General features: G+C 37.5%; 1 protein-coding gene across 1 annotated transcript; it reads right to left on the bottom strand.

Moving 5' to 3' along the window:
• Nucleotides 1–5491: 5491 nt before the first annotated feature.
• Nucleotides 5492–14912, bottom strand: LOC140229007 (stabilizer of axonemal microtubules 4-like). Its single transcript, XM_072309270.1, has 9 exons — nt 14784–14912; nt 13720–13971; nt 13088–13241; nt 12218–12410; nt 11331–11515; nt 10737–11027; nt 9552–9640; nt 7882–8046; nt 5492–6975 (listed from the first exon to the last, which is right to left on the bottom strand). Exons 2-9 carry the CDS (start codon nt 13947–13949, stop codon nt 6873–6875), a joined length of 1410 nt encoding a protein of 469 aa, XP_072165371.1. The 5' UTR covers nt 13950–13971; nt 14784–14912; the 3' UTR covers nt 5492–6872.
• Between the last annotated feature and the right edge of the window lie 971 nt (nt 14913–15883).

Here is a 15883-nt window from a genome sequence, read left to right as displayed (position 1 = left end):
CTGGCTGGTTGTGTGCTTCTCGCAGTCATTGTGATGTTTCCTTTTCTTCAAGTCACAAACAGGAATTTCAATGTAGCCTTTTAATTTGCAGAGAAAGTGCTTTTGAATTTGATGATTTATGAAGATTTATGAAAGAAATAAAGAGCTTTTATACCATTTTTACTGTGATAAATGTTTGTTTTATAGAATATTGATTACAATGAATCATGTATGTCTTGAATTCGTATCGATCCTCACTGAGAACAAGTATAGTAACATTTACATGCTCAGCAAATGGCTGCATTTCAATGCAGAATTTCCCAACTTAGATATCTTACAGGTTTCCTGATTAACAAAATAGTGCGTATACTTGCATTGATCAATGTTGTGAAGAATCTCCATTTGCTCAAATCACTGGGACTTTTGTCTGAATTTATAGATGTTATTACTTCTACAGCAGATGTGTACTGATTTTGTCATTAGACATTATTAACTCTCTCAATACTCCTACCGTAAGAGTCATCATCGCAAGCAAAGCTTTAAGGGGATATTACCTGACTGTATGTAATGTGGACAACTTGCAGTAGCTATTTCATCATTATCATTGAATTTATGGTCACAACATTACACTGAAACATAGGAACAAATATTTGCCAACTCAAAGATCTCTGAAAGTTATCTGAAGCATTAAAAAAAAAGAAGAATTCAGTGAACATGGAAACCCTTTCATCTTTTTGGCCAACAGTGCAGGCCTGATTAGATTCAGTATATGATGGCAGTCTTCATTAACAGCTAAAAATGTAGTGTGAAATAATGACGGCTTGATGCAACATATAAGAGTCCCATCCCTTGTCGCATCACATATGTATTAATCAGGGTATTCTGCTTCACAACAGAGCTGTTTATTAAATATGCAATCTGCCACAGATCCTACTGCTCGTGTCAAGGGAATTTTGTTTTAAATCTAAATGATATTCAGTTTTGAAATTCAATTGTGTAAAAAAAAAATGAGACTAGAAAGATTACAGAAATTGGCAATCATATAACTTAGTTTGATCAAAGTTTGTTCCCAAATGTGTCCAATATTAACAGCAGACAACTTGCCTGGTTTCCCCATTTTGAGCTCAATTTGTTAGGAAACAATACCAGCTGTTTGCTATTACTGAAAGTAGAATACTCATCTTGCAAGTGTGCTAATCACAGTAACGAGAATGAGTAAAGTGGAATTTACCTTCAGGTAGTCTTAAAACAACAGATTCTGGGAAGATGAAGGCATCTTAAATCAAATCTTGAGGTCCCACATGATTCCTTCCACCAGTAGATGTTGCTAAAGAAATATTTTTTTAGCATTGTTACCACTCATCATTTCATTTTCACTAACCGTCTACAAAAATTATGTGTGGTACACTTTTTTTTATGAAAAGAAAAGTAAGAAGGTCTATGCTAAATCATTTTTTGACAAATGCTCATTGGCGCCTTCATATAAGATTTCACAAGGTGCATCTACAATATGTCACATTTTTACTTGCGTATTGCTAGCCTTTATTTATATGTTTCTACCGTTCATAACTTTGTTAACATCCAAATGTAAAAGGTCACAAGTTGTCCGTCATTTCAATTCTCATGTACTTAACTTTTTGATGCACTTCAAGAATGCAGTTGTTAAAGCAAATTACACTAATTATGACATTCACTTTCTATTGGTTTCTAGCTTATCAAGTGAGAAAGAAAACATAGAAATCAAGTTTTTGGTGTGATGCAAGAACATTGACAAGGTTTACTTTAAGTTATCCAACTATTTCATTTCATGCAAAAGATTTTTATGATATATTTACACCATAAAGATGTGCTTGGTTTCTGTGCTGAAATCAGTGAGCAGAATTAATTATTTTTATGAGTTGTTTTTTTTTGGTCAAAACTCAAGCATTTTAAGGAGGAAATTGCTCAAAAATGATTCACGTTTTTGAGATCATGAGATTTAATCAAATCAACAGTCAATAACTGTATAGAACTCTAATACTGCCACTGTTTCTCTTTCCTGTGTGGATGTTGATGTGAACATGTAACCAGCCCTTTATCTGTTGAGACACTTAGCTCTAATGTGCCCTGCTCCAGCATTCAGATGATTGTATTAAGTCATATGGGCCTTTTACAAACAAGCCTGATATGCTTCAATTATTGGTCCCCCACACTTTTATGCTATTCAAATATTCAAATGTCACTTTTATTGCATGCATTTTTATTTGGAAATGACAGGGTACAAAAGTTTCAGCATTAAGAAAGTGGTACTGTGCATTGTTTGTACACAAAATGTTACAGTGCCCCCAAATTTTTCTCGTTTCCAGGAAACTCCACTGCAAAATATATTAAAAAATGGTAAAGAAATTGTGTGAATTATTTTTGTGAGTGGTGTTGTTGTCTGCCCCCCCCCCCCCCCCCAGTTGATGGCATTTGGGAAAATGGGTAGGCAAGTTCAAGCAGGTTGCATCAACTCACAGTAATAAATAGCAGGACATCTAGCCCTATTCATTGATGATATCAATTATCTCATGTCTCTACTTATGTGCAATTTTAAATGTAGTTTTTGAATGTGTTTACCAGTGTATTTATTTAGTTACTGTGTAAGTAGAAACTAAGTTTGAAGCAAATGGTTTTTAGGTCATTAGCCTGTTGAAGATGAGCTGATTTTACTTTAATACACACTTCCCATAGACACCTGCCCAAGTATACTTGGGACTAGTCTTCAACGGGTTAACGTTGACCTTCATGTGAAGATTCATGCAGTGTCTTTATGTCATAACTTATCTGAAGTATTTATGTGTGTATTTTGCGTAGTAAGAAGTCTTTGTATACTCCAAGATATTTGTTATGTTTCATTTTATACGTAGCAAACAGCCATGTTCATTTCATTTTTTTAATGATGTCCATGAATTATGAGAAAGGGGAGAGCAAGCTACTCATTGAATACTGTCGTGTGGGGATTTTCACTTTTTTATTAAACATTTGAAAATTATCGTCGAGTGTCAGTATGCGAGGCGGCGGTGTCAACGTATATTTTATTGCTACCATATCTGATACTACTGTACTCATACTGAGCATTGCAATGTTGTAATAAACCATGGCAGGCCAAAGATATACATCATACAAGACTGTTTTGTTGCTTTTTTTTTTCTTGGCTCCATTTCATGTTAAAGTCATGAATATGCAACAATTCATATGAAAACACTCATTGATATAATTTCGGAGAAATACTGCAAGAGGTGCAGTTTGACGGAGAAAACAAAAATAAAGGAGAAATCCTGTGTGAAGGAGGCAGATGGGAATCAAGCCTGATTTTCAATGTTTCTTCTTTTTCTTTTTTTCTTTTTTTTTTAAAGATCTAGGGCTTGTGTAGAGTGTTTGACGGCTAATTTTGATTCAATGCGAATGTTTCTTTCACACCATGTAATCATACCCCAATCACAGCAGAACAGAATTATTTGTGGCTTGAGTAAAAGTAATGGAAACATGGAAGTTTATCATCAAAAGAATGAAATAAGGCAAATCAATGGATAAACTCAACTTGTCACTTCTGGTTGTGGGTAAATGTTCTTTAAAAAATAAATGGATGTCACTGGAATCAATGATTGTATTTTTGATGAAATGAACTTACGACACACTGTCACTGGAAATTAAAGTTGTTTGATTACTTTTCTTCAAAGATATGGTGATTATCTTACTCCCATCTCTAATCAAGAGTAATTCTGATCAGACAATCTATGATAATTTGCATGTAGAACAACAAGAACTGGTGTACAGTTCCCTTGGCATGTGTCTGGGTATATTACTACAGTAGGCAACCAGTGAAGAAGACACAACAAGAAATGATTCACAAACCATGTGATATTTATTAATACAAATCTTAATGCTCTTTCGACATGGTATACAGCAAGCAGACATGCAAATAAGTTTCACTTTTCATATGCATTTAACAATTCACACCCTAATATTTCCCCCAAATCCAGCCCATATTGATAATACACATCCCAAATAATACAAAGCAGCTGAATGATAATGCCATTTCATCTCATGAGTAAAGATATCCGTAGTTTTTGTTCAAATTCACGGAAATGCCCATTTCCAAATTCATCATGCTGTATTTGCTTTGAGGAATACCATGCCACATTACATGTAGTAACCCTCATTTTTTACATTTAACTTCCAAAGACAAAAAAAAAAAAAGAAGATAGCCCATACTTCCAAAAACCATCCAATTGGTAACTGAGGGATACCACCATAAAATTGTAAAGAGTGCATATGATATTAACGAGCCCAACTGTTTTTGCTTGTTATATGTGCAATGTTGCTGTGCAGTTGGTACATCACCAGGGTGAATGGATAGCAATGAGGAAAGTAATAATCAAAACACACATCTCGTGAAATGGCAAAACAAAATGCAATCTGGCCCAGTCTTTACTGCCTGCAGAAAAGAGATGTAGCCAGATTGGTCACACAGTCAAACATAAAATATGATCACACTGGAATACAACAGAGAGATACCCCCTCAATGCTATACCATAAACAGTCTCTTGTATTCCCGAATTCTTGCCTACATCATGGAGTTACACATGTCTACACACATCGCTTTGCTATACTTATTATCATGAAGCTAGCTCCATGTTATTATCTTGCATACATATTCACACAAAGTATATATTTACAAGCTTTTAGAGAATGAAGGCAAATAATTTGGATAACACATGTGTACCAAATGGAAAAGGAATCAGGACGGATATAGAAATAGTCATGTGCCAATACAAAACATTACAGAGTAGCATATTACAAGGACGGATAGCTTCTTTATTGTAACAGTTTCATCCAGTCTACACACGTGCATGTAAATGTACAAAATTCATTCATGCAAGGAACAGCATCAAACTCTGGTGACTTGCCTCAGCAAAAGTTTAAGCTTCCTTGATGCTCTGCTGTAGTTCTCTCGTTTGACACATTAAAAGGTACAATGTAATGCTTGCGTTCAATATAAGATATCTTTATGAGAGATGTACACTTTCAAACACAAAACTGAAGCATGCACATATTTTTCCATATCATTTTAGTGAGAGTACATTTCTAAAGAAATGATATGCTGTATGTTGAAAAATTCAGATAGTAATCCAAGTAAATAGAAGTGTGTGTGTATTATAGCCTATTCACAGCAGAAAATACAGCAAAATATATCTTTGAGCATTTATGATGAAGATGAACACAGCTAATTGTATACCAGTAGATGGTTTGACACATTACCAGACTTATGCAGGAAATGACACATACCTCACACCTTCAATATGCATTACCAAGTAATCCTAAACATGTACTTCTCTGCCTTAACAGCAAAACCTGTTCCAGTAGAACTATCTTGTTACTCCCAAAAATTAGATTTTTCATTGTTGTTGGAGAGATACTTTGAAAAATGGAAGATATCACAAGACAGCAATATTGACGCTGTGACATTGATGATTAACTTTCATGTCTTCACTGTGTAGCATTTGTAGACTACAGCATAAAAACTGCTCAATTATTGCAGACAATCTGTATAATGCCACTAATTCCATGTACGATTGTATGAGAATTATCACCATGATAACCGTGGAAGTGTTTTCATTTACACCATATTTTGTGCACAACCAATCAATCATATATTGGGTCTCATTTCACAAAAGATGTTAGGATAGCTGTTCTTGCTGTAATAGCAATGTCTAGTGGCAACAGCCAATCAGGATGTTGGATCCATATCATTACCATGACACTTGCTATATTGCAGCAAGAGTTGTTATTATAGCGACATTTTATGAAATAGAGCCATGGAGCAGTATCGATCAAGGGGAAAGGAAATACCAACCACGGAACTAACTGGTTATACCACAAGAACATGAAGGGCAGTACAGTGTATTTTTCTTCCTGTTTTGTTTTGCTGTTTTTTCACGTTGCAAAATTTCCTGGCTGTACTCTTTTCTTTCATTGTTCACACTGTGGACACTTGATAAGGATTTTTTTTTTTTCATCATGCCACATTGACATTATGAATTTCCCTAGGTCACATTACATAAACTGTATGTACCAGAGTTGAACCAAATACTGAGTAAAACCAAGGCTGCCTATATGTCACTCAAAGTCACTGATCAGAATGGCAACAAAACTTGGCATTCATCTCATGTCTACGTGGCCAACCAACCTTGTACATATCTTACTTAGAATAGAAGTTTAGAGGAGCGCTTGACATATTTACAGTTAAAACCATTCTTATCGTTATTATTGCAACCACTTTGATTTTTCTATTCCAGTCTAGAAAAACGAATTCATTGCTCTGATGCATAGTCACAGGTAATACATCCAAATTTTTCTTGCATAGACTTTGGCAAATTTTTCTTTACAGTCCACATAGATGTATAAAAATTGTGAACAATTCTTGGCTGAGACTACTGAAACGTCACACAATCTTCATAACGTAGTGGTATTCCACATAATCTTAGCATCACTACTTCTCATACAATTTGACGTCTTGTCAAGATTTGCGGCACAGGATGGAAATTGTGGTACAACGCTAGCAACATTGGGAGCATCCGAATAATTTTATTTGATAAATATGTTTTTCTCTTTTTTTTTTCTGAGAAAGCCAATGTTTGTTCTTAATTCATAAAACATGAGCAACTGCATCTCCTTGCATTATTCCAGAAGCATACATTGGTTCATATGGCTGTCCAACCATGGACCCTGGTCCAACAAACAACTGTGGCTGAAAAATAAATGGACAGATTTTTTTTTTGTTTTCAAAAATGATAATGAGAACGATAAAATCCATTAATTTTGTTGGCAGCATCTTTTAAGTGTCACTCTTGGCCTGATATCAATCCCTTTCACACGGAACAAGCAAGCACTTGAGGGATGGGGTTGATGGTGACGTGTTTCTTGGCGTCGTGCGTGTGGTCATCAAAGAAGACATCACGGGCCTTGATGCTCCTGATTGGTTAAACAAAAGAGATTTCTGTCATCAGTCATCATATTTTTACTTTCAGTAGAAACAGCATCAATTCTGACTTGCATGTTTAGTAGCAGTATACCAACACACTGATGTGGAGATGTCGAGTTGTTTTTGTTTTGTTTTGGTTTTTTTTTCAGTCTGATTCAAAGCAATGAAGATCCGCTTACCAGTCATTTTTACCCAGTAAGTACTGTACTGAACTACTGCTAGGAATTCTTCATTTTTTTTCTCTCTCTGCAGTTTACCTCAACATTTGTCAACATGAAAGTACAGTATGCCAACAGGTATAATAATTTCTTTTCTAGGGTGAAGCAGTGGAGTTCTGATATTTCTGTTGTGGGTGAAGTATGCAACTTCCAGGTAGAGTGGAGTATACTGTAAAACCAGAAAAGTTCATGCCATGAAACTTTCGCTAATAGGAGCAGAAAGCCTTTTTTACGCATGAAAATTTCATGAATTACCATTGGCATTCAATGCATTAACCCGTTGAGGATGAGTCCTGAGTATACTCTGGCAGGAGTCTATGGGAAATGCGTGTCGTAGCAAAATCAGTCCGTCCTCAATGGGTTAAGTAGACAAAACCTTTCGCTTGCATTTTACTTTCAAATATCTTGGCTCCTCACAAAATTTGCGAAAGTTTCGGGCACGCAAAAATTTTTGGTTTTACAGTGCTCATATCAATGAAGGAACTTCACGACGGAGTAAAGAAGCAAAGTTGATGGCTGATTTTCCTTCACCAATTACATATTTTACAAGAAAGCTTCTCAGACACCATTCTCAATAGTCACAGTGTAACCAAACCCATTATGGAATACACGTAGTAAACGTTTCAGCATAATAGATGAGAACATCAATCCTGTGTGAATTTAAGGCACAGATCTCACCTTGCCACATAGGGGTGCAAAGTCCTTAGTTGCTGTGTGGTGTCCAGGGCTGGACCGTAGGAGTGGACAGAGGTGCTCTTGGTGAAGCCATCGGGCAGCTGGTCCATCACCCCGCCAAACGTCCGGCCAGCGCGGGCCTTGCCCTTGGGGTTCATGTCATAGAATCTAGGAGAGAGGAAGAAGTGAAGGAAAGATGATTAACTTGCCGATGAGATGTTGGCCCCTACCCTGTGACTGCATATTCATTAACCAAACTAGCCAAGGAAATGAAAGATAATATGAAAGGAGAAGATCAAAAAACATATTACAAACAAAATTGTGTCAATATTGTGCAACTGACAAGAAAAACAATTGTGCATGCAAAATGTCTCAAATTTCATACTGAAATTGATATAGCGATCAAGAATAGTATTATGGCTGTGAGCCACACATATCTTATTTATTTTGCAGTACTCAGTTAGTTCCTGGAATACTTACAAATAACATGCACATATATATCATTGATACAATGGAGATGACATCCAAGGTTTTATGTATTGAAAGTAATATTTAAAGGACATATAGGCATACACTGTTTACAATTGGGGGAAACACCATATATTGCCTCCTTTGCCCAAAATTATTTTAGTCCCTAAAACTGAATTTCAAAAAAGTAAAAGAAAAAAAAATCAATAATCTCAATATATCAATTGTCCTTCAGCTTTGTATGTATTCTCAACAGGCTTTCTATTCAGGGTCAGCTAGTGCATATCACAATATGCACTAAGGACAGCTTGCTCTTCCTGTTGATATGCACTAATTACAGCTTGCTCTTCCTGTTGACTGTTTCTGTGTTCTATTGGCAAAACCAATCAATAGCCAAATAGGCCCTGGTCAGTGCACACAGAAGTTTGTGCTCCCATTGTTCTGACCAGTCTATGAATACTATCAAACTAATGGCATGCAGCATTCACACAATTACTGTGTGTTCCGTTTGCCTTACGCATGTCTTGTCTAATAGGTATTGATCTGAGTGATCAAAGGTCTGTGTGTTGGTGCAAAGGCCATATGTCCGATTAGCACTTGCATGGTGTAAGATCAATTAGACTGATGCAGCTGTCGATACCATTGTTGTCATTGGTAACTGAATACCATGCTCATTCATTTGCTGTAGTGTTTTTAGAATAACATTAATTTGGGTTTAGTGAATAATTACACAAGCAACACACATCCCTGCTACATACATGTACAAGTATATGTACGTCTAGATCAGATACTTGTCTTGCCACACCAGTACGTAAAACAAGTTCTAATCAACAAAGGTCCATATCTGTCCCTCATCAAACTCAGTTCTTGGTTGCCATGGCAGCTTGCGACCAATTCTCCTGTCTGTCATCAATTTCTGTAAAGTTTCTGTCATTTTCTGTGCACACGAGGTACTGATGGTCAGTGCCATGATGACATGAGAAAACAACCTGAGAATATACTCAGCTAGGATATGAACTCAATAATTTCACTCACTCCATGTGCACCTTGATCTGATGTAATTATGGGAATATTTATGTAAATTAGTTATATCAATATTCAACATTTTATAAACTGCTTTGTACAATACATTTTAAAGCAGTGTTTGTTTTGGGGTTGAAGTCCCTCAAGAACCAGTTTGTTTTGAGAGAGAGGAAGTAGCTTACTTTGTGTCGTAGTGGGTGATCCATCGGTAAGGTTCCACAGGAATCTGTGCCTGAGGCTTATCGTTGTTATCACTGTATCCGGACATCTCCTGCAAAATTTCGAAAATTAGTAAAAGCTGACAGATTAGATTAGCCCGGCAGAAGACAAGATGTGAATGATGACAAGCCAGGGGCAGATCAAGAGATAATATTTGTACATCTTGAGCAAAAGTGTGAAAGTATGTAGTGTGAATGATTCCAACAGTATGAATGATTCCCATATAGCATGAATGATTCCTATAGTGTGAACGTTTCCAAAACCTATACTCTCTCTAAGTGCATTTACATTATTCTATTTTTCACAATTACACATGTGCGGACAGATGCTGTTGTAATCTTCTGAGATCATCGCATGTAGGTCTCGCCTGCAAAGATGATATCCCCACTGCATGGATGTTTAGACATCACAGTGAACATTGAAAATCAGTGAACATTTTGATACATGGATATGTCTTTAGTGTTGTTTTTGTCCGTACCCTAATTACACCAGCACCAGACAACACTGTGAAAAAAAAGACAAGCACTTCATTCTTTCCAAAATTGATTGATACATCTATACATTTGCTAAATGCTAAGCAAATGTATACAGTACAGGCATAGAATGTTTTGGCTTTTACTAACAGAAGGTCCACATGAGAATGTTTTTCTGTGGTTGCATGGTTACCATACAAGCAGTGTACCGATAGCTTTGATTGCATTTGTAAGGGGGGTACATTACGATGGAGTAAGCTTCTTAAAAGGCAATGCCAATACCCTGCGGCAAAAAATCTCTGTCTCTTTATGTTCAGCACACCAAAACAAAAACAAAAGGACAGAAGACTTAACCAATCCTTTGTGATCCATCTTGTAAAATCAATCATTACAGTCCACTACAAATAGCGGGCAATCAATTCACGTACTCTCTTTGTTGCAACAATATTTGCGAGAACCTTCACGTAAACAATACAGGGGATGAATAGCCTAGATGGATGAAAGCTTTTATTTCAGGGGCATACTTTGTGAAAGTAGAGCACAACACACACACAAAGGCGATGTTACAAAACAATGAGACTCATCCGTAATTGTTTAGAAAGAGACAATGTGCAAAAACTACAAGGGACTGAATATCGTGTCGGACTTGTGAGAAGAAGTTTTGGACTGCCGTACCTTGTTTCCGACGATGTATCTTCCTTGCTTCTCGTTGGAGCTGGGTGACGGTCTCTGCTGACCCTCGAACGATTTCTTGAAGATGGTTGAGTGGTTATCCGGGTTGGTCATGTTCAGGTACTCGGCTGGGTCCTCCTTCCTGATGCGCTCCTCCACGCGGGGCGGGACCTGGTCCCTCTTGGTGTAGGCGTCGCCCATGACCCGGTGGACGTAGAGGGGCTTGGCCTTCTCGTGGGTGAATCCCGTCTCCCTCTCGGAACGATTTGTAATCACGGGAAGACGTTCATCTCCCTATATGATGTGACATAAGAATTTTAAATATGTGAATAGATTCTGATGGTCCCTCAGCAGTATCAATGTTTCACAGTACTGACCACTTACAAAGATCTAAACAAGAAAGTGTGCATCAACCATATCATGAATTTCCAATAGAAACATTTAAATGCTTGAATTATTTAAACCAATAAAATCTCATAATTCCATCCCCACTTCAAAGTATGTAGTTGTTCCAGTAGAAAGGATATTTTTGACTCATGAGATGTCTGCCAAACATTGTATGTAGCATTCCGTAGGAGGGTGGGGTTTTATAATCACCTGAAGGAACTGTGAAGGCAAGAATGAATTCTTCATGACACTGGTGCCTGTGGGTCTGTCAGTCCAGGAGCCCGGGCGGTTATTCTTGAATGGCGACCCAGAGTGGAAGGTGATGGGCTCTCTGTTGTAAGCATGGGTGTAGCCAGATCCTTCTTTGGGTCCAACGGTCAGCGTTGAGCAGTCCTCTGTGGGATACACACACAAAAACATAGAAGTTATATTGCATTGAAATGCCACTACAATTCATTGTTTTATTCAGTGCACCTCAAAGACAACAGACTACAAGAATTAATAGACATTCTCCCACATACAAACTTCAGGTCACATATGAAGCTGTGACATGTCAACAAATTTAAAGTTTACATAATTCCAACTATATACAGTGGTTTTATCTGTTCTTGCTGATAGATATAAGAAGAGATCACCATAATCAAAGTTGGTAAAATTTTGTACTTGTGAGGAGATCATTTTCACAACATATTTTAGGGTTTTGCCCCACCTTTTTTTTTTTTCATATCTGAACAGTCATACGTGTAGTTATCAATCTATGTAAAGAAATCATTTCCATGGAAGCAGTTACACATTTACACATTTCATGTTCAAATTGCAGTAACTACTGTTTTGCACATTACCTCAAACATATATTATAATGCAAAACAGTCTTATCTTGTACATTCCAAGTGCATATTGATCACAGAGCATTATCTAATCTTTACTTCTGTGCATCTAGGTTGATGAAAAACGTGGCAATATGCCACAAAGCCATTGCACCTAGATGATGTATTTTTTTACCGAGAAAAAATTCTTGCAACTTTGAATTTTCAGGACATTTTACACAAATTATGGTATCTGGCATTTTTATCAAGCAAAGTCAGGCCTATCCTTACTTCTTTCAGACGGTCTGCCTCTGAATCGAGTTCTGGCCTCTGTACTCATGAAGTCTGGGCCGTGTCCGGCATTCTCTAGGGACACGGGGTCCTTGGCCTGAAGTTTGTAGAGGAGTGGGCGGTGCTTGGGGAGGACTCCGTTGATCTTCAGAGCTAGCCCATGATCTCTGGTGTTGACGAAAACTTTTCTGACCTGTGATGACAACAAATTTAAAAGAAATTTATCAGATTTCCTGTTACCGGTACTTTGTTTTCAATAAATCATTACATTGGGCTGTCTCGTTTTCACTTGTTTTATGCACACAGCTACATTTGCACACATCTAACTTCGCTGGACAACATAACTACTCAAAACTGTCATTTCTTTTGGACAATATACATGTATCAGTATAACAAGTTTTTAATGTTACTTGAGGCAGTGTCTGTGAATTTGTTCCATGGCTTACATACAAATGGCCATCACTACATTAGAATGTGTTGGCAATCAGAACTGAAGGAGATAGCAGATGTTGGTACACTTGTAAGTACAGTCGTAGGTACATGTATACATAAGGACATGTCTACTGCTTATTAGCAACCACACTAGAATTGAGGCTGCATTCGGAGGCTTACCACACAATAATACCTATTCTGTTGATCTATTTTCCGTAATAATGCAACAATTTTAATGATATGTAATAATGCTCTTTGAATATGACATCTCCCCTAACAGATTTCCACTTTCAAGCACTCAGGCATATTGTGTACCCGCTGGCAGAATTTCAAAGTTACCAGGTATATACATCAGTTGTGTCATGAAAGTTTTAGAAATGAAATACACATAGATTTCATGGAACTAAAGAAGTACCAAGTAACAAAGCTAGGGCTTACATTGTTGACTGTGGGATATGTGATGGGATCTTGTTCGGTGAAACCGCTTTTGACCTGGGTCAGCTGTACAGGGAAACGATCCTTTCCGTCGGAGCCTATCGACGGCTTGAAGTGCATCGTTGTGATAGAGTTATAGTTGTCTCTGATGATCCTTCTACAAAACAAACATGCAGAGTTAAAGAAACAAAATAAAATAATGAGGCACAGAACAATTTTGGGGCTGATCAGACTCTTACTTGATGTGAATTGATTATTGATACATGTAGTCTTTCAAGCCTGGAGATTTCAAACTACTGTAAGCAGCCTTTACTCTATATCATGTTTAATACCTGGAAAATATTTCAATTAAATTCCATACCCAGCATTCACAGTGACATAAATAATGTATGCCGTTTCCAGCCAAAATCTACATATTTACTTCACCTCAATACCGCAGTAAATTAGGAAATCGCTGGTGAAAAATAAATGAAAGGAGAAACATGGATGAGCACACACCTCATGAAAGAGATAGACCACAATCACAGGACAAAGATACAAATTGGAGGAAGAAATCTGTGAAAGCTCAGAAACCTACATTGAATTGTTCATAGCCAAAGTGCATCACACAAAGATAAAAATGGATTGAGGCATACCCCATTGCTGGGTTGTCCAGTTCATCCAGTCGCTGGCTGTAGTAGACTCCCGGCCGGAAGTTGGACTGGTAGCCAGTGCCGACGTGCTTTCCGGTTCGTGGGACAAACGGCTCGTGCTTCCCTCCGTACGTCGTGGCGTAGGTCGTCGAGTAAAACTTCATGATGTCAGCATCTGGTCCCTGGCTAGTGGACATGTGCGAAGTGGGCTGACCTACTGGTAACCTTCCCATGGCGGCTGGTGGTATTCCTGACCTACATTCGTGATGGTAAAAATGGTATGGTTCGAATTGATTAGGCTACACTTAAGAGACTTTGATCAAAATATCTTTTTTATTTTGCATTGAGACAAAAAAAAAAAAAAAAAAAATCTCCTTGATTCTTTTTTTTAACCAGCCTATAGGCCTGAAGACAAGCAATGATGTGAGAGTTCCAACCATTCTGATGTTATTAACTCGGTAACCGCACCAGTGACCACAACCCGTACTGACTGGTTACAGCGCCCCGCGCCTGGGTTATTAACTCGGCAGCTTTTATTAGTTTCCAACTGTAGAATTGCAATTCACTATGCACATCCCGAACTTCCACCGACCTGACATGTTTTGGGTTGTAGTCATGTCATGGCAAACAAATAAGTAACAATAGACCCTAGGCCTACTTCGATCTCATGAGTGTAAGAATCGAAGATACAGTTTTGTCAATCCCTTGTGGCCTTGTCGTTTAACCCTGCATGCAGTATGAATTAAAAAGGCCAGTAATACGACATGAAATATATGCCAAGGAACCATCAACCATCAGGTATGGTCTAGCATAGCCGGATAGCCTGATCCTTTAGGCTTTAAACGTTTACTTACAAACTCTTCAAAATACCGATATCATTCACGAACGCAAACCTAGAGACAAACCACCAATAGGCAACACATGTACGGTCAATGTACGTGTCGCAGCTTGATTAAACTGACGAAAATATGTCCAAGATTTTCTTTCCCGAAAAGCACATTGTCATTGAACAAACATCATTTTCTCAAATCTCAAACATTCTAGACTAATCTAATCACAAAACTCACCTCTGCTGCGTTTCCAAACTTTACCAATATTCTGCTATATCGCAAAATTTCCAGCGATACGGAAAGTGAGAGCAGGTAAAGCCACGAAACATACACTTGCTTGCAACACACACGTCCAGCTTAGCAGCGACAAAAACACGGAAGTCGGTGTTTCGTGTTGCTACTGACTACGGACATGTGCTCGGAACTCATGAATATGTATCAAAATTTGCATATGAGACAACCGTCTATGACGCATCGTCACACTGCATGCGAGGAGATGTGGGCGTGACCACACCGTGACGTCATCGCTTTATGAAGTGCTGAAGTGGAAATAAAAGATATTCGGTAAGAACGAGTTCGCTGTTGAACATAGAAATATTATCTCATGGAGATTACAACTTTGATCTATATTTATTGCTTGGAATCCTTAGACGGTCACTATAAGTCATAAACCTGTAAATAGGATAGACCTTTTCGAACCTCTGTATTTTATCATATCAAACATACTGCATGCTTTCTCTTTATGATTGTAGTTTTGAATCGTTATTATCATTATCATTTCTAGCCACAGTAAAATAATTGTTTTTGTTGTCATCAATTTCACCGTCCCTTTCATTACCAACATCATCACTGACAACAATTTTGGCCCTTATACACCAATGAGGAAGCAGAGATTACCCGAAACTCATATATTTATATATGTTGTAGTTATTTCCTGGAAGAGGTTCATCTGATTGGTGATTCTCTAATTAAGGCGAAATTTCTTTTGTACACAACCAAAGAAAAATATTCACTAGGCGAAAGCTCACGCAAGGTAAATAGTTTTCTTTGGTCGTGTACAAAAGAAATTTCGCCTTTGTTATAGTTATTGTTAATGTTATTCATGGTCGGCGGAACCGGCCATGAATAACATACAAAGGAAAACATAAGGTGTCCCCACTTTGGGCCCCCACTTTTTTTTTTTCTTTTTTTTTACCCCGGAAGTACGTAAATGGCACTAGAAAGAATTAGTTTTTTTTTTTTGTTTTTTTTGTTTTTTTGTTTTTTTTTTTTTGCTTTTCAGCTGAAGAAACCCTGAAGTGGAAGGAGAAAGATGAGCTGAAGACCCCCTTTTTTTT

The sequence above is a fragment of the Diadema setosum genome, chromosome 5 (assembly GCF_964275005.1).
Source record: "Diadema setosum chromosome 5, eeDiaSeto1, whole genome shotgun sequence".
In the NCBI taxonomy this organism is placed as follows: domain Eukaryota; kingdom Metazoa; phylum Echinodermata; class Echinoidea; order Diadematoida; family Diadematidae; genus Diadema; species Diadema setosum.
This window is presented reverse-complemented; position numbering and strand designations above follow the sequence as displayed.

What these genes read in the sequence shown, in the direction of transcription:
- LOC140229007 (XM_072309270.1), bottom strand. Translation starts at nt 13,949, where the DNA reads ATGGGAAGGTTACCAGTAGGTCAGCCCACTTCGCACATGTCCACTAGC. An exon ending in CTGGACAACCCAGCAATGGG is followed by an intron (nt 13,242 to 13,719) that starts GTATGCCTCAAT and finishes TTTGTTTTGTAG; the next exon opens with AAGGATCATCAGAGACAACT. An exon ending in CATATCCCACAGTCAACAAT is followed by an intron (nt 12,411 to 13,087) that starts GTAAGCCCTAGC and finishes TTGTCATCACAG; the next exon opens with GTCAGAAAAGTTTTCGTCAA.